Below are 23,248 nucleotides of genomic sequence, written 5' to 3'. Positions count from 1 at the left end.
TCCATAGCAACCCATTTGAAAGGGGAAGTACCAGGTAACCAAAAAATCTAACTACAAAGACAATGTCTACATCAACCAATGAGTATATACAAGAGACTCTCACAGTCTCTAAATTGAAAAGTTCTCCCACTAGAAGCAAAGTTGAGTATCCAAGAGCAAAGCAAGCTCAATACATGTATATCATAACATTTGAAATCCCAAAGGCACCAAATATTACATCCAAGAGCATGTAAATAGCAAAAGGATCCAAGCCCATAAACATGAGATTTAGGAAAGGTGGAGAGCAAATATTTACCTCAAATGATCGAAGATATGGCTGCCATGAGACTTCGGGCTAAACCTCTCTTTCTTGAGTTAAAGTGGAATGGTTGAAGCTCCTTGAATGCTTACTCTAATACCTGTTGAAAGGGTGAGTAGGAGTGAGAGAGAAGGGCATGAGTGGAAGCAAGATCAAGAGCTATGAGGTCTGAACTTAAGAGAGCAAGATTGGTGTGTGGAAATTCCAACAGTCACAATGTGTGATCTACCTTTCCTTTATTCTTCTATAATAGTAAAGAATAAGCAATAAAGATGACAGTGATGGGCAGCAGCCACCTACAATGTACAAGTGTGTGGGCACTAAGTACAAGATAAATATAGGCGGCTAGGCATTTAACCCCCAACATCAAGCACCAATATCGAGCATGGTAAAGATGACTCTATGAACCATCATAGCGGTTGGGATTTCAATCCTAGTGACACTAGAGGGCCTTGTACATTGAAGGGCACTTAAGCAATAGAGCACCAATTGCGAAGATAGTGGTCTACATGTCACTTAAGAGTAATGACAACAAATTCATGGCAATGAAATACACAGAAAAACCTCTTTATATGCAATCATGGTGAAGTATCATGTACTCATGGTGGCATTCGTGTTGCTCAAGGTGATTGTTAATTATTAAGGTGGAGTTTAAGTCACTAAAGGTGATATTCAAATGATCAAGATGATCTAGCACCAAAATCAATGTGATAGTGTCAAGCACTAATGATCAAGATGATCTAGCACCAAACTCAATGTGATATTGTCAAGCACTAATCTTCTCACCTTAGAATTGGAGGTCCAAACATGTAATTGTGGTGGTAAGGAGATGCAATCATCGATCTAGACAGGTATGCTACTTGCAAAATATTTTGTGCCATATAGTATGAAATGGCAACCAATATTCAATCTCAACTCAAACTATTAACCAAAGCATTGAAATTCAAATACTATCATTCCTCTGGAATCATAAAAGCACAAATAGATAAAGCAATGTAACACACGAGTCTATGCTTCCATTTATTCTCTTTAAGAAAATATCTCAATGTGCTCTATCAATCCGTGCAAGGATTGGATGTGTTTTATTGCTTTATACAAGATTGTGGATGGTTATTCTTTTCATATTATTTAGGGGTTTTTAGAAGTGAGAAAGCTAATATGCTTTGATCTATACTCATTCTCTGCCATGAAATCAAGTTCCTTCTTATTTGGCCTTCCTAAACTAGCCATGTGTATTTCAGATTGGCTATGCTTCTCAACTAGAGAGCAATGACTTCATCCTTCTTAAGAAATCATAGTCTCGTATTCCTACGCAAAGATGAGAATATGAGGAACCAAAAAAGAGTAGATTCCACCTTACGCCCAACAGTGGAACCAAAAGTTAGTGTTATACAAGCTTCTATTCTCTCTATAGCTCAAGCTACTTCTCACACAGCCAACTCCTGCTTTTACTCTAAAGCAACTATGCTCTCTCCACACATCCCCACAAATGCAAAAGGACAAAAATAGATCAAAGGTATAGTAGAGACACCAAATATTACCTCTCTTTGTAGTTTTCTCTACCAAAGAGAAACTTTGATAGCATCACAACCCAAGTGATACTTTCTTGATAGCCCTTAAGCAGCCTTTTCCATCCGATCCACATTCACCTCCATCTTTGCCACATTAAAAAGAAATAAGAGAATAGGAAGAATGGAAGCAAGAATGGAGAAGGGAATCTTCAACTTCGATCCCTCACTCCCTTTCTCCTCTCCCTTATACACACTCTCTCAAAAAGTATAGCTATGGTTGTCTCAAGATTTCCACATTCTAAACTAAGAGAATAAGAAGAATAAGAAAAAAAAACAATAAAATAAGAGTAGAGAGCCGCTCCCTCAATCCCTCTCTCTCTCTCTCTCTCTCTCTCTCTCTCTCTCTCTCTCTCTCTCTCTCTCTCTCTCTCTCTCTCTCAAGCCTTGGCTTGGTAAGCAACAAGGAAGAGATAAGGAAGCAAGAACTCTAAAGTTTGCATATTTTACACATTATATATAGGGCTTCATGGAATCATGGCCTTCATCCTTTTTCTCTCTCAAGTTTGATCATCTAGTCTATTATAATGGCCTTTGGCTTTATTGGTTGCCCACAATAGATGAATAGTTTAGCACAAACTTTTGTGTAAACCAACTTGCTTGTAGTTTCACATTACTTGTGATACTTTCTATATATACATGGATTTAAATTTTATCTTAAAATAAAATGTACACAAAAGTGAGTCTAACTTTCACTTTTTTGTAAAGATATCCAACACTGTATATTTGACCATAATGTCCTACCTAGAGAATTGCAATACCTAAGATAATCTTCAAAATAACTTCAAAAACTTAGTTTATTTTTTTACAAGTATCTTTTTCTTAGCTTGCCTTTGTTGACTCCCTTGAGCTCTGAGAAACTATGCATCATCTTCATGATAGAATGAAGACAAAAATGAGCATCTGTTTGTTATGCAGCATATGATGAATGTTGTTACAAGAAAGGGGACACATGATGATGTATGGTATGTTCTCAAGTACATCTAATTATATAACTAGTCATATGAATGGTTCTATAAAATCTAGGTTATGTGCAAATGAGTGACGATTCATGCCACACAATGTTACATAGTAAGAGTTTATTAGATCAACGAAGAGAAGAGATTTATATAAAACACTTAGCATCCATGTGCATAGACCAATGTGGCAAGATGACCCATCGTGCTTTAGATGAGACTCTTGAGGCATCTATATGGAGCTCAACAAGTCTCTAAACAAATGAATACCCCTTATAGCAAAGGACAAGTAATTGTCATACATGTGCGACAAGTAGGTCTTATTCTAAATGAAATGTAAGATTTGAAAACTTGGTTGGTGGCTGTAAAATAATTGAATACGTAATCTTGTTTACAAACTTTTAGTTGAGTATTACGGAATTGATTCCAAAGAAACTCCCTTCCTTTACCTTTGATTCGGATCGCCTTTGACAAGTGCTTCTTCTTTGATATAGAAACATTGATATTTTGGGCCATAGAGGATTTATTATCTCACTAGTTGGGTACGAGTTTATTGATTAGCATAGAGATGAGATTTATATAAAGCACTTAGCACCCATGAGCATAGACCAATGTGGCAAGATGGCCCAACATGCTCTAAATAAGTGCAATGTTATGAATAGACCACATTATACAAGAATGTATAACAATGCACCAAATGTCATACATAGGCAACCACACCATTATAACAAGGAATATAAAGAGAAGATTAATATTACAATTTTCAGAGTTTATAATTTCCAATGCTCTAAATTATAACAAGGAATATAAAGAGAAGATCTATCACCCATAGAGCTTGAAGAGTGGTTTGACAAACTGGAGATGTACTTTGTTCTATATCCACGAGTTGTAGAAACAAATTGTATTATGTAGCCCTTCATTTGAAAGGCTATGCCCATACATGGTAATAGTATATAGCAAATATAGGACAAGTATTTTTGAATTGGAAAGCATTTTTAAAAACCACGATTAAAGCTTTCATCTCATTTTTAAAACCATGATAAGCATCTATATGGAGCTCAATAAGCCACCAAGCAAATAAATACCCCTCAAGACAAAGAGCAACTTTCATGCATGTGCCTAACCATGCTAAGCGATTAGAAGGCCTTATTCTAAATGAAGTATAAGATTTGGAGACTTAGTTAGTGTTTTCTTTATTTATTAATATATTATCTTATTTTCAAACTTTTAGTTGATTGTTAAGGGATTGGCTCCACAAAAACTCTTTGTAATTGGATAATTTTTAAAAATATATATATATTACCAAAATATGGTAGAATAATTGTTTAGAAAACTAAAATTAAGTCTACATATTTGGGTGGAGAGTGGAAGGTTATTACTCACACACTCTCGAGTCTGGACAAGTGAACCTGACAAGTCAAGTAACTTTCTAAAGTTTAGGTTCATTACAACATGAAGAGTGTAGGTCCCTAATGGTAGGTTAGAACGCAAATAGGTTGTCTTCAGGAAACGTATCGCTATTTGTTCAGCAAGACAAAAAACATCGATATATATATGAACAAAGTATAGAATCAATTCATCCTAAGGTCTCTCACAAGTGTCAAAGTGGTTAGCTCAAGTCCAAGTTTAGATGGTACTAGGTTGACCCCGCTTATTGTATGAGGTAGAGTTAAAGTTCCCTTAACTAAGTCTATTTCTCTCAACAATAAAGAGTGTTGGCTTAGATTTCGAGCTTCAAATGCCTACCAAGAGGTGCCCCTTTTGGACCTTCAAGGGGAGATACCTCACATAATCAATTTTGTCTCGTAATATGGGCTCGAAACGTCTCGAAGATCAAGGATCTCAGAAGATGAGCCAGCAACAGTCAAGGAACAGAACCAACGAGAGACCAAAATAGGCAATGGGGTTGTAGCTTAAGTGGTTAGAGTGTCTTGGTGAGTGTGGGTGCACAAGTTCAAACCTTGGGTACACTACCCTTGAGGCATCTTTCAAAAGTTTCAAGCCTTTCTCAAAAAAGAAAAAAGGAAGAAAACAAAAAAAAACTAGAGACCAAAGAAACCAAGTTTTCTCCTAGCCCAGCAACTTTAAATTAAGCCATTTTCAAGAAAGTTCCTGCTTGATGGAAATAGGAATACAAATCGGAAGAATCTGCATGGCAGACAAATAGTGAATCTTGAAGACCTGCATCTGGGTATTATTTTGTCTACAAAATTTTTAACAAGAAGCCTGATATCAGGTAATGGCCTGCAAAATTACTTACAAGCAGGCTAATCCAGGAATCCCATAAGGAAACTGTATCAGATAACATACAGACTAATGGCTGCCTAGGCAGTAGTCCATTAATGCAAGGGAATGAAACAACCTAGCTTTGTCTATATACAGTAGACCTGATCAATATACGAGTTATGACATTGAAACACAGGCGGCTCAGACCAAATGGCTGAGAACTTAATCCCTGTGGCACCTGCTCTCCACATTTCTCAGACTATTGGCCTGATGCTGCTCTTAATGCATAGGGCTTCTTATAACATTTCAAGTATAGAGAAGAACAAACAACACTGACAGATGAAGCAGCCATGGCAGCTCCTGCAACCCAAGGCGGAAGACGGAAACCTGTGAAAGGAAAAAGTACTCCTGCAGCAATAGGAAGCCCCAGTATGTTGTAACCAAGAGCCCATATGTAGTTTAACCGAATACGAGAGAAAGTTTTCATAGACAGGTGTATAGCTGTAACTACATCCTCCAGGTTGTTCCTCATCAAAACAATATCAGCTGCTTCAATGGCAATATCAGTTCCAGCACCAATGGCCAAGCCAACATCAGCTGCTACAAGAGCAGGTGAATCATTTATGCCATCACCTACCATTGCTACTGTTTTACCTGTCGACTGCATCATGTGAAAAGATTAGCAGACTAAACATAGTACTCACCCCAGGAGCTCATACTTATCCATGCAATAATGGGATCTACAACAACAATTTTGAGAGATAAAAACCTGTAGTTCTTTGACCTTGTCAGCCTTTCCCTGGGGCTGAGTTTGTGCAAAAACCGTGTCGATACCAGCCTCCCTTGCAATTGCACTTGCGGTACCCCAGTTGTCACCTGTCACCATAATACTTTGAACCCCCATTGACTTGAGAATTGATACAACAACAGGGGCTTCAGCCTTTAAAGGATCTGATATAGCAATAGCTCCAACTATTTCCTTATCAACAGCTACAAGAATGCAGGTTCGAGCTTGTATCTCCGTATCTTGCAAGCATTCACACACTTCATCTGAAATATCAATGGTACATGCAGTCATAAGTTGTGGATTGCCTATAACGACCTGTTTCCCACTGACTTCAGCAGACACTCCTTGACCAGCAATTGCCTTGAAACTTTTGACCTCAGGTAGCCAGGTTAGATCTCTTGATTCCTTTCGGAAAGACATTGTATAATCCACAATTGCTTTTGCCAGGGGATGTTCACTGTTTGCCTGCAGGAGAGGTACCAAGATAAGTAATGGATCAGCTCTGCAATCACATGACCTCAAGAGCTGCTTCATACAAGAGTAACCTGACCTCAACAGCAGCAACCAATTCATAAAATTGCTGAAGAACCATGTTCTTGAAAAGATTTGTTCGAACAACAACTGGTTTTCCCACAGTAAGAGTTCCCGTCTTATCAAAGATAATGCATTGCACCTTGATTCACAAAAGCCAGATAAAAGTCGGTGCCATTGTGTGGACCGTAATACAGAGCACTTGAAAAATATAGATATGTGATATGGCATAACTGACCTTGTGAGCACTCTCCAAGGCACCTCCCCCCTTGATTAGAACCCCTTGTGAAGCTCCTATTCCTGTTGCCACCATGACGGCAGTGGGAGTTGCTAAACCTAAAGCACAGGGACAGGCAATAACCAACACTGAAATACCAAACTGAAGAGCAAGTTCAAACTCATCCATGGACCGCGGGATCCAGTGACGTGGGTAAGCTCTAGCCTTTCCTGCAGCAAACCACCCTAGCCATGTTGCTGCTGCCATAAGAACCACCTTCAAATCAACACGAAAGAAATTCATCACATCATTATCTCAGAGTGTAACACACTTGGATAAAACTAAATGTGATATGTTATCTCAAGCAGTTGATCATTAAAGTGAAGAAACTAACAAAGGGCACAAAGTATCGGGAGATGTCATCAGCCAGTTTTTGAACTGGTGCCTTAGCCATTTGTGCAGCTTCCACCAATCGGACTATCTGAGACAGTGCCGTTTCTGAACCAACATGTGTTGCCTTGACATGTAAAACGCCTCTTTGATTCATGGTGCCACCAATTACTCTATCGCCTTGTTTCTTTGTCACAGGCTGTGCTTCACCTGTTATCATACTTTCGTTTACATAAGATTGACCCCAAATCACTAGCCCGTCTGTTGGTACTTTGGAGCCTGGAATGACCTTTATGATGTCATTGCGTTGTATCAGTTGTGTGCTGATTTCTCTTTCTGAAATGGCATTTCCGTTGTCATCTGTAGTAAGCAGAGTAGCAGTCTCGGGGGCAAGGTCCATCAGCTTGGCAATAGCCTCTGAAGTTTTCCCCTTGGCCAGAACCTCCAAGTATTTGCCAAGAAGTATAAATGATATGAGCATGGCGCTGGTCTCAAAGAAATCCGTTCCTGTGAAACTTTTTGAGGTTGCAGCACGCACAACTATATACAGAGAGTAAAAATAAGCAGCATTTGTACCTAGAGCCACTAGCACATCCATATTGGCAGAACCATTACGCAGGGATTTAAAAGAACCAACATAGAATGGTTTGCCAAATATGAACTGTACGGGACTAGACAAAAGCCACCGCAGAAGTTGTCCAACATTTAGCATATTCAAAATGTGTGTATCCAAACCATCCTTTATCACTGGAATGTACATGAAGATCATGGACAGAAGAAAGACAGGAACTGTAAAAATGCAGCTCCAAAGGAAGGATCTCCTATATTGCTGAATTTCTTCAGTTCTATCAAACCCTCCAAACTCCGGACGCTTGCAAAGGCTTGCTTTCAATTGGTTGAGGGGGGATCCTGTAGACTCAATAACCTCTATAAAACACCTTGGACCCGTCAGATCTGGATCATAAGCAACAACAGCCCTTGAACCCTGTAAATTAATCTCCACTGCTTTGACGCCTGGTAATGCTCCCAAGGAATCCTTGATTAGATCTATAATTTCCATAGAATAAGCACCCTCTAATTCCAGTGTTACCTTATCCTTTTGCTCACCAGCAGTAATAAGATCAGCATCAAGACCCATATCTTTAACCAACCCCATAATCTGCTTATAGTCAACCAACTTTGGATCATAATGAACCTCAACCTCCTCCGTTGCCAACAAAACAGCTGCTTTCTTGACCCCAGGAACCTTGATTAAAGAAGACTCAATAGAGCTTGAGAGAGGCAAATCCTTAACTCGCAAGCGGCATACTGTTTTTGTTTCTTCACCATAATAGCCCGGAATAACTTCTGCTTCAAAACCAGCATCAATAATAGCCTCACAGATTTTTTCCTCCTGCGTAAACAAGTTGATGCTCTAAATTGACCCGTTCACAAGTTTCATCTCAAGAAGGATAATGAATAACAAGTTTGTACGTGTCAAGCTGTTCAAACCAGAGTCACAAATTTCAACTCACACTGACTATAGGTGATTCTTGCAATCACAGGAACCGTTTAGGCTTTTAAATATATCCACACGTCCACTTCCACCTCCCCTTATTTCCATTCTAAGCCCCCCTCCAAAAAAGCACACAAAAAAGACCTCTCACACCACCCTCCCAGTTGCACTTCCCTTCCCTCCGTCACATGCATCACTGGCACTTGACAGGCCATAGTATTAAGAGAGTCCAACCATTCTTTTTATACTTGAGCTGTGTAGCCTCCAGATTTGCATCTATTAATTATTGTTTATTGTGAGCCTTGGCAAGTCCTTGCAACCACACTAAGCTTTTCTATGCTCTAACACATTGTAAATTTTAAACATTGCAAAGCCTAATAAAATCCCAGCCTACAAAGACTCAGTCCCAGGTCCTCATTTGTCATCAGAGAATGCATGACCATTGGTATATTTTGTGTGAGCGTGTGTAATCAGCCAACTTTGCTTGCTGCCATTTCCAGACTGCTTGCTACTTTGCCTATTGGTTTATCTACAGCTGCATTTGTGCCTGTCAAGTTAGATATCACAAGTGCAGGCATCCCATCTCTTGAGGTTGTGGGTCGCTCACATGAGAACTCGACAGCATCATTAATGCAGTTCAAAACTCTGCCAGGCTGCACTTTTGATTCAGGTTGGCAGCTTTGTGTAACGCCATCATCTCACTTTGCCCTTTAGTTTGTGCATCTCTCTCTCTCCCACTCCCTCCCTTCCTCCTCCATACCAGCCTATCTCAAAGGGCTATTCTAGAAGCTTGCAAAAAGATTGCCCAATTTCATTCATTGAGAGACCAGAGAAACATCAAAAAATGGCATGTGGTGGAAGGTGGACTATTCTCAACCCTGGTGCTGTCCCTATCCAATTCCTGCTCCTCATTTTGTTTGGACTACTAACAATACTGTCATCCAGCCCCGCCAAGTTGCTCAAATAATCAACCACCACTCCAACTGTACTTGGTGCTCCATTTTATCAACTACAACAGTAACTTTGCATTCTCTTTGTGCACGTCATGATAGTACAAAAAAGAACACTCGCACGACAAATGAAAACTAGAGAGCAGAAACTCACAACCACCCAAATTCTATCATATAGATGTTTAAATACAAATCTCTATCAGCCTTAATGACTTTGGCTCATAGCCACCAAGAACAGGGAACGGGGAACAAGAAACAAGAACAAGGAATGGCATAGGTACAGGGAGGACCCATTCCAAGAATGAGATAGGAATACATAAAAAATCTCTGTAATAAACACTTAATAAGTATAAAAAGACATATCAAAAGGATCACTTTTAAGGACCATATTCTAGCAAAGAGAAAATGAAGAGTGCACTACTATGAGTTGAAAGGGAATGTGTGTGCATGTGCGCCTCGGCAGGCATGCGTGTAGCACGTGCATGCATGTGTGTGCGCATGTGAGGAAACAAGAGTAAAAATGCAATCCAAGGGTGGAAGACAAGACAAACATTTTTGTTTTTGAAATGGATCCAAAAAGTCAAAATTCTAACATTCTAACAAGGGATGCCTGTTGGCAACAGTGTTAAAATATGGCTGATAGTGATTTTAGTAGCACACAGAAAATAGGGATTGCCAGGAAATTTAGATAGAAGAAAAGTGGGAGAAAGCTGTCTTGATTCTCCTCCCAGCCACACATGACTTTTGTTAAAGACCTTAATCCTTAGGAATTTAATACATTCCTGCCACCACTAACTTGGCCTTGGCCCTTGTTCACACACATAAAATCAGCTTAAGGCACATAATAGTTAGCCTTGGCCCGTGTTTGCACTTATAACTCACGTGCGGGTATATTCAGTAGTCATTCACTTCATTATTGATCGTGTTCACTATCTCCGAGTTACCCTAACCCTAACTATGTTTTGTGTTTATGAATTTGTGCACGATTGGTTTTGTGTTTTCTTCATTTAGAGCATTTCTTCACAATCCTCTCATACTCATGTGCAACTGTTTGATTCTCAAAAAGTTCCAATCTCTCATCTAGTGTCCCCTGGTTTCTTTTCAAGTCCAGTTATATGAAACATTGGATGGACCTTACTCACAGATTTAATTATATCTTCCAAGAAATCCTTTGTTGCTTAAACGTTTTCCTTTTACATTCCTAAAGAGTAAGGTGTTGTATACAAGCATAAATGGACTATATCCGGTGTAAGATTGCATGGCACTTATCCTAATCTGAAACAATACTTACTGATAGGCCATATAATTGCTATAGATTCTATACGAACAATCTAGCCAATTCTAGAGTTTTACATCATATGAGATTGGAATAAACCTAGCTAGTTTGATTAACCTATCCACAATTACCCACACAATCATGCCCCCTCTATGTCCTAAGTAATCCTCCAATGAAATCAATGGGGACACTCTTCCATTTTCTTAAAGGAATATCTAAGGGGCAGAAAAGTCCTCCCATCTTTACCCTTTAAGGGTTATTAAACTAACATTTACTACCATTATCTACATAATGCAAGACATCCTACAAATTCCACACCAATAAGACTTCGTTTTAACAAGACTATTAAGTCTTATTAACTCCTGAGTCACAAGTGTACCACACTAAATTTTTGAAGGGATCATGTAACCGGCCTGTTCACTGCAAAGGGCGGTAGTGTACAACCAAAATATGTAAATGCTTTCACCCAATTTAACAGTCGCCCACTTTACCTGAACTTCAAAATCAAGAAGACATACAGGAAGCTAGAGTGCTCCTGTTGTGACATAGACACCCTGTAGGCCCCTAAGTTAGGCGCCCCTTGCGGTATTTCTTTATTTTTAAAAAGAGAAAGTACAATGGGCTGTCTTTCACCTATTCTGGGCGAAATTTGACAACATAACAGTACAATTACTGACCCAAATCAAGTTGACCAGGAGGGGAAACTCTGCCCTAGTCTGAATCTTCTGGTTGGAGTGCAGAATTGACCATTTCAGCCTGCTGTATTTACTGGTTCAGACCTGTTCTGAAACCTGTTTACAACGCTTACTGTTCCCTGTACTATTCAGCCCACTGTAATTACTGGTTCAGACCTGTTCTGACACCTGTTTTCAGCTCATATTGTTCCCTGCACTGTCCTGCATCGTCTGTGCCAAGTGCCCCTTGATTCTGACATCAATTGGGCTCTGAAATACCCTCTGAACAGTCCAGAATCAGTTCTGATTTAGTGTTGTTTCAGGCACTTGCTTGGTGAGCTTACCACCCTCACCTGTTCCTGCTTGTGGACAGCAAACTACTGCTCCTGTTCTTGGAGAAAGGAGGCTCTTGCCTCATGCAAAAACAGCATATTCCACACAGCTATACCTGAATCAGAAAAAAGGCCCTTGATTCTGCAGCATAACCACACTGTCAGGGAGAGAGAGAGAGAGTAGGAACCAAGCCCAGCCCTCTGTGCACCATAGACAAGGTAGACCAGCTCTCAAGAGCTCTCCATCTGCAGCTGTTACTCACAAATGAGCCCCTTTCAGCCCAAAAACTGCACGCCAGCCCTCTTTAAAGAGGTAAGTGCACACATTTGTGCCAAGTGGCAGCACTGGAAGATATTTCCCGTTCCAACCTTCCGGTCTAAAATTCTCCATGCTCGGTGCAGAATTTGACCTCGGCACAGACCAGATGATTGATCCTCGTGCAAAAACGAAGATAATGACGCGAACAGATTCTGGGGTCCAAAAATAGTAACTCCCTAAATTTTAGGAGTTGCTTCCATTGCATCCCCACTAGTCTTCTGACCATCTTTGCAGACTATGGCTACATCCAAATCTGTAATGTAGCTCAACTGAAAGTGGATTTCCACTGATGACCCCATATGGACTAATCTCTTGAAGATTTGTCCATCTTCACTTTGAACTAGTCTCTTCCAGGCTAGTTCTTCAACACACTTGTCCATATACACTTTCACAAGTCTCTTCCAAGCTTGTCAATCTACAGTGCCATCAGTCTCTTCTAGACTTATATTGGACCTTAACTGTCCAGTCTTGACTCACTAGACATTCCTGTCCGTTTCACAAACTGGCCATGCAACTCAGACATAGATTTCAAGAGGGATCCTTCCAAAAAGAAAAACCAAATAAAATATGTAATAAAGAAATCAACAAAAAGGTAATAGTTGTCACAGTCTTGTGACATACCTCCCTCTCGAAATCGCAAACGTCCTCGTTTGCATGAATATTATGCATGCTTCCAGCTAACCCAGTGAACTTACACCTGGCAGCACATGTACAACACATACATGCTATCAGTCAACATTGTGTATTGAACACACTGTTAACATATGTATGTTCTAACTGTGAAACATGGCAGACTATCATCATGTGACTCCACATCACTGTTTCCAGATATAGTGGCCGGTACACCACAATGATATCCCCATAGTGGCAGATTCTCATTTGATGACTCCACATCACCCTGACTAGAGATCTAGTGGCCGGTACATCAAAACGATATCCCCACTGAGTCAATTCACAAAATACATGCCCGATCGAGTACCCATTGTTACAATATGTATTCAATTCAATAGAAGTAAAAACTGTATTCTTGCAAGCAATACTTACTTCTTTAGCACTAAGAAAACCATATGAACACAATAAGTGTTAACCTGTACAAAATCTGTTTCTGTACATAATTTCTTTCTTAAGCAATTGTCACTTTGACAATCTATTTCAGCTTAGAGATACAAGGGGTCAAGGTAGGTTGCAAGCGAAATGCTTCAAGGTAAAGTTCCAACACATTAGGTGACTCTACAAGTTCACCTTCGTCCATCCACTTAGCATCTATAGCTGGATAGTTCTTGAACTTAACCAAATACCTTCTAGCAACCTTGCCTTTCACTTTCCTTTCCTTGTGTGCCAATACCTGTTCTGGAACAAGAATTTCATCAAGTTCCTCAACTTCGGGCTGTTCCTCAACTGGCATATCTTCTGGCACATCACCCACATAAGGTCTAAGAAGACTTACATGGAAAGCATTATGAATCTTCCAATTGTCAGGCAATTTCAGCCTATAACTGACATCACTAATCTTCTCTGTTACTTGAAAAGGCCCATAGTATCGCATACTAAGCTTAGTGAAAAGACTTTCCTTGCCTTTCTATTTCTTTAAGTGTGCCTTTTCAAACCGCAACAGTACCCAATCACCAAGTGAAAATATCAATTCACGATGGTGATGATCAGCAGCTTTCTTTTGCTTTGCCTGAGTCCTTTCAAGGGCATGCTTAACTTTCTGATACATTTCACCCATACTCTGCACATATTGATCTGCCTGAAAGATCTTATCCTTTGTATGCAAAATGAGAAGGACCTTTTTACCACCTTCAACAATTTCAAAAGGGGCTTTGCCTATTGACGAATGCACAGTATTATTGTATGCATACTCAACCAAAGGCAAATACTGCTCCCACTTTGACTTGTGCTCTGACACATAGCACTTAAGCAGATCTAAGACAGTAGAATTTGCCTCTTCTGACTGTCCATCAGTCTGTGGATGAAATGACGATGAGAACTTAAGCGTTGTGCCCATGTTCTCAAATATGCCTCTCCAATATAGACTTGTCATCCGTGATTGACAAGCTGATCAAAGATCCTTGCAAAATCTGCATCATCAGCATACTGTTCCTTCATATCATCAAGCTCATGATGATAAGGAATTGACACAGCTGAAATTTGTGGCTTCCTTAACAAAGCATCAGCCACAACATTCTTTTTGCCTTCCACATGCACAATCTGAAAATGGAACATTGACAAAAAGTTTGCCCAGCGCATATGCTTTTCTGACAGCTTAGTCTGAGTTAAGAAATAACGCAATGTCTGATGATCTGTCTGGACAACAAAATCTGCCCCAAGTAGGTAGTGTTTCCAACAAGAAAGCGCATGAATCACAGCCAACAATTCTTTCTCATAGACCTGCATAGTCTTCTCTGGCCCTTGCAAGATTCTACTTTCATAAGCCACTACCCGGCCATCTTGCATTAACACTGCACCAATGCTATTGCCACAGGCATCACACTGGACAACAAATGACTTCCTAAGATCTGGCAGAATGATCACTGGACTAGAAGTCATCTTTTCTTTAAGAAGATTAAAAGCTGAAATCTCTTTCTGTGTCCACTGGAAAGAGACTCCTTTCTTTTGTAAAACATGTAAAGCTGAAGCAATCTCTGCAAAATTGCGAATGAACCTCCTGTAGTAAGAACACAAACCCAAGAAGCTTCTAACATCATGGACAATCTTCAAATCTGGCCATGTTCTAATTGCTTCAACCTTAGCAGGATCCATTCGGACACCATCCTTTGACACTATGTGCCCCACGAACTGGATTTCTTCCAAGAAGAACTCACTCTTCTTGCCATTGATAAGCAACCTATTACTACAAAGCTCATCAAAGACTGCTTTCAAGTGTTCTCTATGCTCCTATTCATTCTTTGAAAAGACAATCATGTCATCAAAGAATGTACCAACAAACTGCCTGTATGGACGAAAAATCCTGTCCATCATTCGATTTAATGTAGCAGGAGCATTAGTAAGTCCAAATGGCATTACCAAGAACTCATAGAGACCAAACGTGGTCCTAAATGCAGTCTTATGCACATCCTCTTGCTTAATCCTGATCTGGTGGTATCCACTCTTCAAATCTATCCTGCTGAAAATTGACGCTCCTTCCAAACGGTCAAGGATGTCGTCAATTCTTGGAATGGGGAACCTGTTCTTGATGGTACTCTTGTTCAACGCTCGGTAATCTATGCACATGCGCCAAGAGCCATCCTTCTTCTGCACTAGGAGCACTGGTGAGCAAAAGGGAGATGAACTTGGCTGAATCAGCCCTTTTTCCAACAGCTCATTCACCTGGCTCAATATCTCTTTCTGTTGGGCTGCACTAACCCTATACGGAGGTCTACTTGGTGGGCTACTGCCTGGCACCAAATCTATTGCATGATCCTCAGACCTCTCTGGTGGCAACTGTGATGGTAATGAGTCAGAAAAACAATCACTGAACTGAGACAAGAAAGCAGACCTGTCTCTATCTAACATAGAAAAATTTGACTCATCATTATCCTTGACATCACGTGCAAAAATCAAGTACGCAGAAAGATGATTCTTTATTACAGATGTAATGGCAGAAGCCGATACAACAGGTACAGACTCTCCTTTAAGCTTCACATCAAGCACATGAGTCTTTCCCCTATGTTCCAAAGTTAGTGTCTTGTTAAAGGTATCCAACACACCATGCTTTCTGAACATCCATGGCATTCCCAACAAGACATCACAGCCTTCAAGTGGCATGATATAAAATTCTTCTGCATCAACATAAGACTGTACATGAAGACGCAGCTTTCCAAGAATGGGTGTCACAGACTCTGAGTGACCAGGACATGCCAACCCTGCCTCTGCTGTGTAGCCCATCTCATCTGCTCTGATGCCCAAAGTAAAAGCCAACTCTGGTGAGATAAAGTTTGCCTTAGCTCCAGGATCAAAGAAAATGAGTACATGTTGATCCCTAACTTTACCCCAAGCTCTGCAAAGCTCATTAGCATCCGAGTGTGGCTTGTCTCCCAGCATATCTGGCACTAAACCTGCTGAAGGTTTGGGCTTCTTTCCTTTCCTGTCCTCTTTATCATCATCAGCTGATCTCTTATTCTTGTCTGGACAGTTAGACGCAATATGACCAGTCTGCTCACAGATAAAGCACTTCCTCTCAGCCATTAAAGCCTTTCTCTCTTCAAGAGACTTGCGCACAAAAGGTTTCTTCTGGTCCTTTGGCTGCTGTCCAAAGAACTTGGCTGGCTTCTTCTTGAGAACTGCCAAGATTTACCTGTGCTTTGAGAAATTTGAGAAACCTATTTACCAAATGGCTTCTTTGCTGAAAATTTTTCACATTTGTCATGTTTAATGCTGCCCCCAAAACCACTTGATTGTCCCAACAATAATGCATTTCCTATGGTAGCATTCTCAATTAACTGAGTCAAAGTGGTGACCTTTGTCTTTGTACAATAATTCCGGAGTTCCTTGGGCAGCCCACAGCAATATTTCTCTATCTGCTCGATCAATGGCACAACCCTATAAGAAGTGACTGGAAGCAAAGCCTCCCAAAACTTCTTGTTATAGTCTTCCAGATCCTTGCATTTAGATGCATCCAAATTGTGCCAAGCTGACATAACATCGATCTCAAATTCATTGGTCAACCAAGCAGAAGCAAATACTTGCTTAAAGTAAGTCCAAGTGGCAAGAGCCTGTCCTTGCATCAACAGTGTACTCCACCACTGACTAGCATTGTCCTTAAGTGGCAGCTTTCCGGACCTTAGAAGGCTCTGTAAAGTTCCCTCCTGCAAATGCGGCATCAAACTGCTGTAAGAAAGAAAGAGCCTTAGTCCTATCTTCAAATCCTCGAAAAATGTCAAATTGTACAGCTGCACCACCTTCCTTGTATGGCTTTGGCTTCTCATGAGCCATCAAAGGATCTGTAGGATATGCCTGTAACATAGGAACACTAACAGATGGCATGGAAGTTGTCGGACCACTGACTACAGGGCTTGTAGACACAATACTTGCTTGCTGATTTTGATAACCAGCCATACCAAAAGTGCCCTGTGGCATGCCAAAACTGCCCTGAACTCCCTGAAATCCAGGCTACATGCCTATATTGCCATACATGGGGTTTGGCATAAAACCCTGTGTACCCCCAAACACTGTTCCTGGTACATAAATCTGGTTTCCAGGCGCATAACCAGCCATACTCTGAAATACAGATCCACCTCCAAAGTACCCAGGATGTACAGAGGTCAGTGGGAAAACCTGTGGTAAAGCCTGAAAACTGTTTCCCTGTCCATTTAAGCCAACATTTGGCTGCTCTAAAGTGGCAAGCTGAACTGGCAATGCCTATGTAACTAGCGTTTCCGCCACCTGTTCCTGGACAGTCGGAACCAATCTTGGAGTCTTCATTGACTCTGCAAGCTGCCTTGGTGTTTCCACTGAATCTGCAGCATGCTTATCCTTATCCTGGTCCTCTACTGGATCCGAAATCTTTGCAGATTGCCCAACTTGCTGTAAAGGAGGGGAAGGCTGCAAAAATGTCAAAAACCTTGGATTCTGCATCACTTGAGTAAACATACTCACAGCAACAACTAACTGAGTCTTGAAATTGTCTTCATCCATAGAAGAAGCCGTAAGAACTTGTGGCTCAACCATAACAGGAGGAGTAACAAACTATGGAGGTCTAGAAGACTCTCCCACCTCATGAACAACAAGGATCTCCTGTGATGAAGACGCTTCCTCTCTGGTGTCTTCCTTTCTATCAGCCATAATGTACAATTCTGTGTTTACACCCAAACAGACCCTGGCTCACTCTTTAGGGAGAAAGTGATTCGGTCCCCGCAACGGAACCATGTAACCGGCCTGTTCACTGGAAAGGGCGGTAGTGTACAACCAAAATATGTAAATGCTTTCACCCAATTTAACAGTCACCCACTTTACCTGAACTTAAAAACATAGAATCAAGAAGACATACAGGAAGCTAGAGTGCTCCTGTTGTGACATAGACACCCTGTTGGCCCCTAAGTTAGGCGCCCCTTGCGGTATTTCTTTATTTTTAAAAAGAGAAAGTACAATGGGCTGTCTTTCACCTATTCTGGGCGAAATTTGACAGCATAACAATACAATTACTGACCCAAATCAAGTTGACCAGGAGGGGAAACTCTGCCCTAGTCTGAATCTTCTGGTTGGAGTGCAGAATTGACCATTTCAGCCTGCTGTATTTACTGGTTCAGACCTGTTCTGAAACCTATTTACAACGCTTACTGTTCCCTGTACTATTCAGCCCACTGTAATTACTGGTTCAGACCTGTTCTGACACCTGTTTTCAGCTCATATTGTTCCCTGCACTGTCCTGCATCATCTGTGCCAAGTGCCCCTTGATTCTGACATCAATTGGGCTCTGAAACACCCTCTGAACAGTCCAGAATCAGTTCTGATTTAGTGCTGTTTCAGGCACTTGCTTGGTGAGCTTACCACCCTCACTTGTTCCTGCTTGTGGACAGCAAACTACTGCTCCTGTTCTTGGAGAAAGGAGGCTCTTGCCTCATGCAAAAACAGCATATTCCACACAGCTATACCTGAATCAGAAAAAAGGCCCTTGATTCTGCAGCATAACCACACTGTCAGGGAGAGAGAGAGAGAGTAGGAACCAAGCCCAGCCCTCTGTGCACCATAGACAAGGTAGACCAGCTCTCAAGAGCTCTCCATCTGCAGCTGTTACTCACAAATGAGCCCCTTTCAGCCCAAAAACTGCACACCAGCCCTCTTTAAAGAGGTAAGTGCACACATTTGTGCCAAGTGGCAGCACTGGAAGATATTTCCCATTCCAACCTTCCGGTCTAAAATTCTCCATGCTCGGTGCAGAATTTGACCTCGGCACAGACCAGAGGATTGATCCTCGTGCAAAAACGAAGATAATGACGCGAACAGATTCTGGGGTCCAAAAATAGTAACTCCCTAAATTTTAGGAGTTGCTTCCATTGCATCCCCACTAGTCTTCTGACCATCTTTGCAGACTATGGCTACATCCAAATCTGTAATGTAGCTCAACTAAAAGTGAATTTCCACTGATAACCCCACATGGACTAATCTCTTGAAGATTTGTCCATCTTCACTTTGAACTAGTCTCTTCCAGGCTAGTTCTTCAACACACTTGTCCATATACACTTTCACAAGTCTCTTCCAGGCTTGTCAATCTACAGTGCCATCAGTCTCTTCCAGACTTATACTGGACCTTAACTGTCCACTCTTGACTCACTAGACATTCCTATCCGTTTCACAAACTGGCCATGCAACTCAGGCATTTAGATTTCAAGAGGGATCCTTCCAAAAAGAAAAACCAAATAAAATATGTGATAAAGAAATCAACAAAAAGGTAATAGTTGTCACAGTCTTGTGACAGATCATGACACTCACAGTCATCTCATGCAACATTTCTACATCTTTTGAGACACGTACTCTACCCTTGTAGAACAAATAACCATCATCAATGGTGAAGTTTTCAAACTTGAATCAATGGTGAGCATCCATTGATGTTTCTTTTTAAGTGCAAGCTCATAAATCTGGACCCCTTTTTCAATGGCTTCACATATAATGGAATATGTAGGGTCATCCTTGCACTTCCCTTTCAATGAGTACATCACTAGTGAATTGAGTAAAACTCTAATTCATTTATCAGGAGCAATCTGCTAAAGGAATTTTGCTACAATATTGTATTTCCCTTTCCTGTTATCTTAGCTCAGAGTCAAACTCCTAAAGAAGATTGGCCCACCTAGTCTTCCGGCCCTTCAAGTCAATTTGATTGGTAAGCCACAGAATGTTTTCTTGACAGCCACTATCATCACTTTGGCACCATACAAATAGTACCACCATTTCTTCAAAGCATATACTATTGTGTATAGCTCCCTCTCATAAAAACACAATATTTTTATTGCACAAAGTCAAGTTTCTTGCTTTCAAAAGCTATTGATTGACCCTCTTGTAGCAAGAGTGCACCTATTGCACGACCACTTGCATAGCTCCCTAGTCATGGGAATAGCTATCTTGGCACAATCTCGAATGAATCATCAATAAAATTAAAATAAACCTAGGCAGATCTCCAATTCTTCAAGGTCCTGTGGATGTGGCCACTCTTAGATACCACGTATTGGTTCCAGATCCATTTTGATTCCCTCTTTTAAGATAATATGCCCTAGATATTTAACCTCTTTTGCAAAGAATTCACACTTGGATTCTTTCGCAAAAGGGAATGGGCTCTTAACACTTGAAACACCTTCCTTATATGTTCAAAATGTTCTTCTTCCTTAGTCTTATTGATGACTAGGATTTCTCAAAGATTGAAAGAAATAATGCATAATGAAACCTAAATGATTTTATGCACAGTCTCCCTTGTCAATGCATTGCAAAACTGCAGTAATGTGGTTAGCCTTTTTTTTTTTTTAAAGCCACTGCTTCATGCACAAAATGCCTGTATGGAAACTACAAGTTTGGAAGTGATGCAATTAAACATTCTAATTTTCTTGGAAACTTTTGGTACAAATCGGAATAGAGAACCAAAAGAGAGTTCTCCAGCTATTTTGAAGGGGAAGCTACAGAAAACCCAAACTGTCCTATTGGGTTCCTGCAGGTGCTGTAAAGCTGGGCAGAGGAATGTGCCATTCGTTCAAAATTAGGCATGGATCACTTTAAAGATGTGAGAGCAGCAAAGAAACATCTACCAGACAGAAACTTCAAAATGGTGGACACAATCATGAAACGAGCCCAAATATTATGTGAGATTGATATAAATCTGGCTGCTTTTTTCATCCACGTTAGCACAACAGTACTGACTCTGATATCAATAGGACAAAATCTTGCAACAAGACTGAACACTTTTGTTTAAGATCTTGTTCTCATACAAAACCTATAAATCCAGAAAATTCTCAAATTGAGACCACCCAGGTTTGAACATGCAATCTTGCGACAAATCAGTCACATGCTTACATCAACAAATGCAGGATGGTAAATGACTTGTGCTCTGTTTTGAAGAACAGCGACAGTCGCATCTTCAATGCCTGGCAAACGCTTCACTGCTTTTTCAATAGAGCCTGCACATGCTGCACACTTCATTCCGAGAACTTTGAAAGTCACTTCACATGTTTCTGAAGTATCTATGCCATTAGCTGGTGGATATCGAGGCATGGAAGGGTAGTGCGGAACTGGCATAAGCGAAACTCTGCTGGGAGAGCCATTATTCGAATTTACCCGTGCAATTGCCATATTTATTATATGGCCTGCCATAACGTCCAGAGGCAGTTTGGATCTGAAACACACAAAACTTCATCAACTCACACCCTGGAAAAAGTCAAACTGCCGTACATTCTCTTTTGTTAACATGTCAAGTTCGTACTGACCAAGCGTAGAAATTGTGTTTTCAAGAAGCTTATTGAGTTCGATTTATTCAAGTACTCATCCCGATAGGAAAATCTCCTCTGCAAGAGCCAAAACAAAAAGACCTTTTTACATACATAGATAGCTGGCATTATACGGGCAACAGTATTCTCTCTTCATGCAGATAGAACATTGGATTTTCTTCAGGAGCAAGACACACAAGCAAGGAGTGCTTACAGCAACAAAGAAACTGGACTGTTAGCTTCAAAACTCGAAGTTAAGATAATGTTATCCCAAAATGAGGGTGAGCATCACCCTTCACAAACAGATCAAATTGAATTGTACTCTCGAGAGATCAATGTGTTGATGATCAAGAAGCCCATGCATGGACATTCCAAAACCAATGGAAGCGAAAAGTGATACCATTTGCAGGAAAGGATGTTGCTAGATTCTAGGACTGGACCGAGAGAGAGCTACCATTTATAAGCCCCGTAAGGTGATCGATATTTTGCTACTTTGAAAGGTCAGGTGAAAAATTAAATTACAAGAAGATTCCACAAAACCGACCCTGGTTGAAATGAAGAAGACCGACCATGGAATTTGAGAGGCCAACGCACACACACACGCACGCACGCACATGGTAAGAAGGTGAAAGGGATTAGACCTACTAAAGTCCTTCAAGAGAAGGGAGGGGCAGGGGGGAAAGACAGCGATGATGAAAGGGAGAAGGACAACCTAAAGTCCTTCAAGGCGAAGCGAAGAAATTAGAACGGCAAGCCATGGATGATGAGTACGCCTCCCTCGGTCATGAATCGATTTGAGAGAGAACAAACGATGGTGATGATGATGATAACTTGTATTGTACCTGCTCAAGGAAGGTGCTCCAGTTTAGGAGAAAAATTTCAGATACGCAGCATGCGTCTCGCTCGCTCGCTCTCTCTCTCTCTCTCTCTCTCTCTCTCTCTCTCTCTCTCTCTCTCTCTCTCTCTCTCTCCGCGTCTCTGTCGGTGAAGAAAGAGGAAGAAGACTTAAGAGAGAACAAATGATGGTGATGATATGGTGACGATGAAGAAGAAGTGTACCTGCTCCAGGACGGTGATCCGTTTAAGGAAAAAAATTTAGATTCTCGGCATGCGTCTCGCTGTGGCTGTCTCTCCTGTCTCTGTGCTGCGTAGACTGTCTCTTATGGCGATCGCTCGGCAGTTCGAACGTAAACTGAAAGGGAAGCAATAATTATTTGAGCATTAGAATTATTTGTTGCCCCCCTCCTTAAATTTGGCACCTTTTGCCAGCCAAGACCTCACATCGTTGACATTTCGTTGCAATGAACTTTCACCTCTTTTTTTTTTAATGCCCGCCTTTGCAAATGTCAATGTTTCAGATGTGCTCATCGAATCTTATACTATAATGCTTGCTCTAAGCTCTTTACTTTATGTGCAATCCACGGGAATGCCGTAGCATGTTTTTACTCATGTTTAGACCTTAATTTTATGGTGGTTAATCCAAGCAAACAGCAAATGTTTTACTCATTTCTTAAAACCCCCCCCCCCCCCCCCCCTTAATGCATCATATGTTTTCCTCCTCCTCGGAATTTATAACTAAAATACTCAACCTTCAATGGGAACCTTAAACCTTCTTCATGCCCTCTGTGGCCCCCATGTGCATTTGCCAATTCTGTTCGCAATATAAATGCATTGTATTATTTTAAAAATATGCAGTCTCTGTAATCTTGAAAGAGAGGGCCCAACCACCCATTAATCAAGAGTTCTTAGGAAAATGACACTACATATCAGTAGTTATAAGCTCTGATACATGAGCATTATCAAAATCCTAGATCTTGGGAAT

General features: G+C 40.8%; 2 protein-coding genes across 8 annotated transcripts; both read right to left on the bottom strand.

The window, feature by feature from the left end:
• Positions 1-4,886: 4,886 nt before the first annotated feature.
• LOC148041913 (copper-transporting ATPase HMA5-like) lies at positions 4,887-22,669 on the bottom strand. Of its 7 annotated transcripts, none has more exons than XM_087683981.1 (9): positions 22,486-22,669; positions 22,139-22,268; positions 21,427-21,504; positions 21,017-21,335; positions 6,978-8,366; positions 6,605-6,859; positions 6,386-6,508; positions 5,833-6,300; positions 4,887-5,709 (listed from the first exon to the last, which is right to left on the bottom strand). In XM_087683981.1, exons 4-9 carry the CDS (start codon positions 21,311-21,313, stop codon positions 5,308-5,310), a joined length of 2,934 nt encoding a protein of 977 aa, XP_087540107.1. In that variant the 5' UTR covers positions 21,314-21,335; positions 21,427-21,504; positions 22,139-22,268; positions 22,486-22,669; the 3' UTR covers positions 4,887-5,307. The 7 variants fall into 7 exon arrangements, with proteins under 7 accessions (XP_087540107.1, XP_087540094.1, XP_087540096.1 ...); XM_087683968.1 differs by having other exon boundaries at positions 5,818-6,300; positions 22,068-22,268; positions 22,486-22,662; XM_087683970.1 differs by having other exon boundaries at positions 5,818-6,300; positions 22,072-22,268; positions 22,486-22,662.
• LOC148041914 (uncharacterized) lies at positions 14,918-16,351 on the bottom strand. Its single transcript, XM_087683984.1, has one exon. It carries the CDS (start codon positions 16,205-16,207, stop codon positions 14,918-14,920), a length of 1,290 nt encoding a protein of 429 aa, XP_087540110.1. The 5' UTR covers positions 16,208-16,351.
• Positions 22,670-23,248: the final 579 nt, after the last annotated feature.

Source organism: Lygodium microphyllum, chromosome 1 (genome assembly GCF_053477565.2).
Source record: "Lygodium microphyllum isolate KBCC chromosome 1, Lygodium_microphyllum_v1.1.10, whole genome shotgun sequence".
NCBI classification, from domain to species: domain Eukaryota; kingdom Viridiplantae; phylum Streptophyta; class Polypodiopsida; order Schizaeales; family Lygodiaceae; genus Lygodium; species Lygodium microphyllum.
Note: the sequence above shows the minus strand (reverse complement) of the source record. Positions and strands in the feature narration are given on the sequence as shown.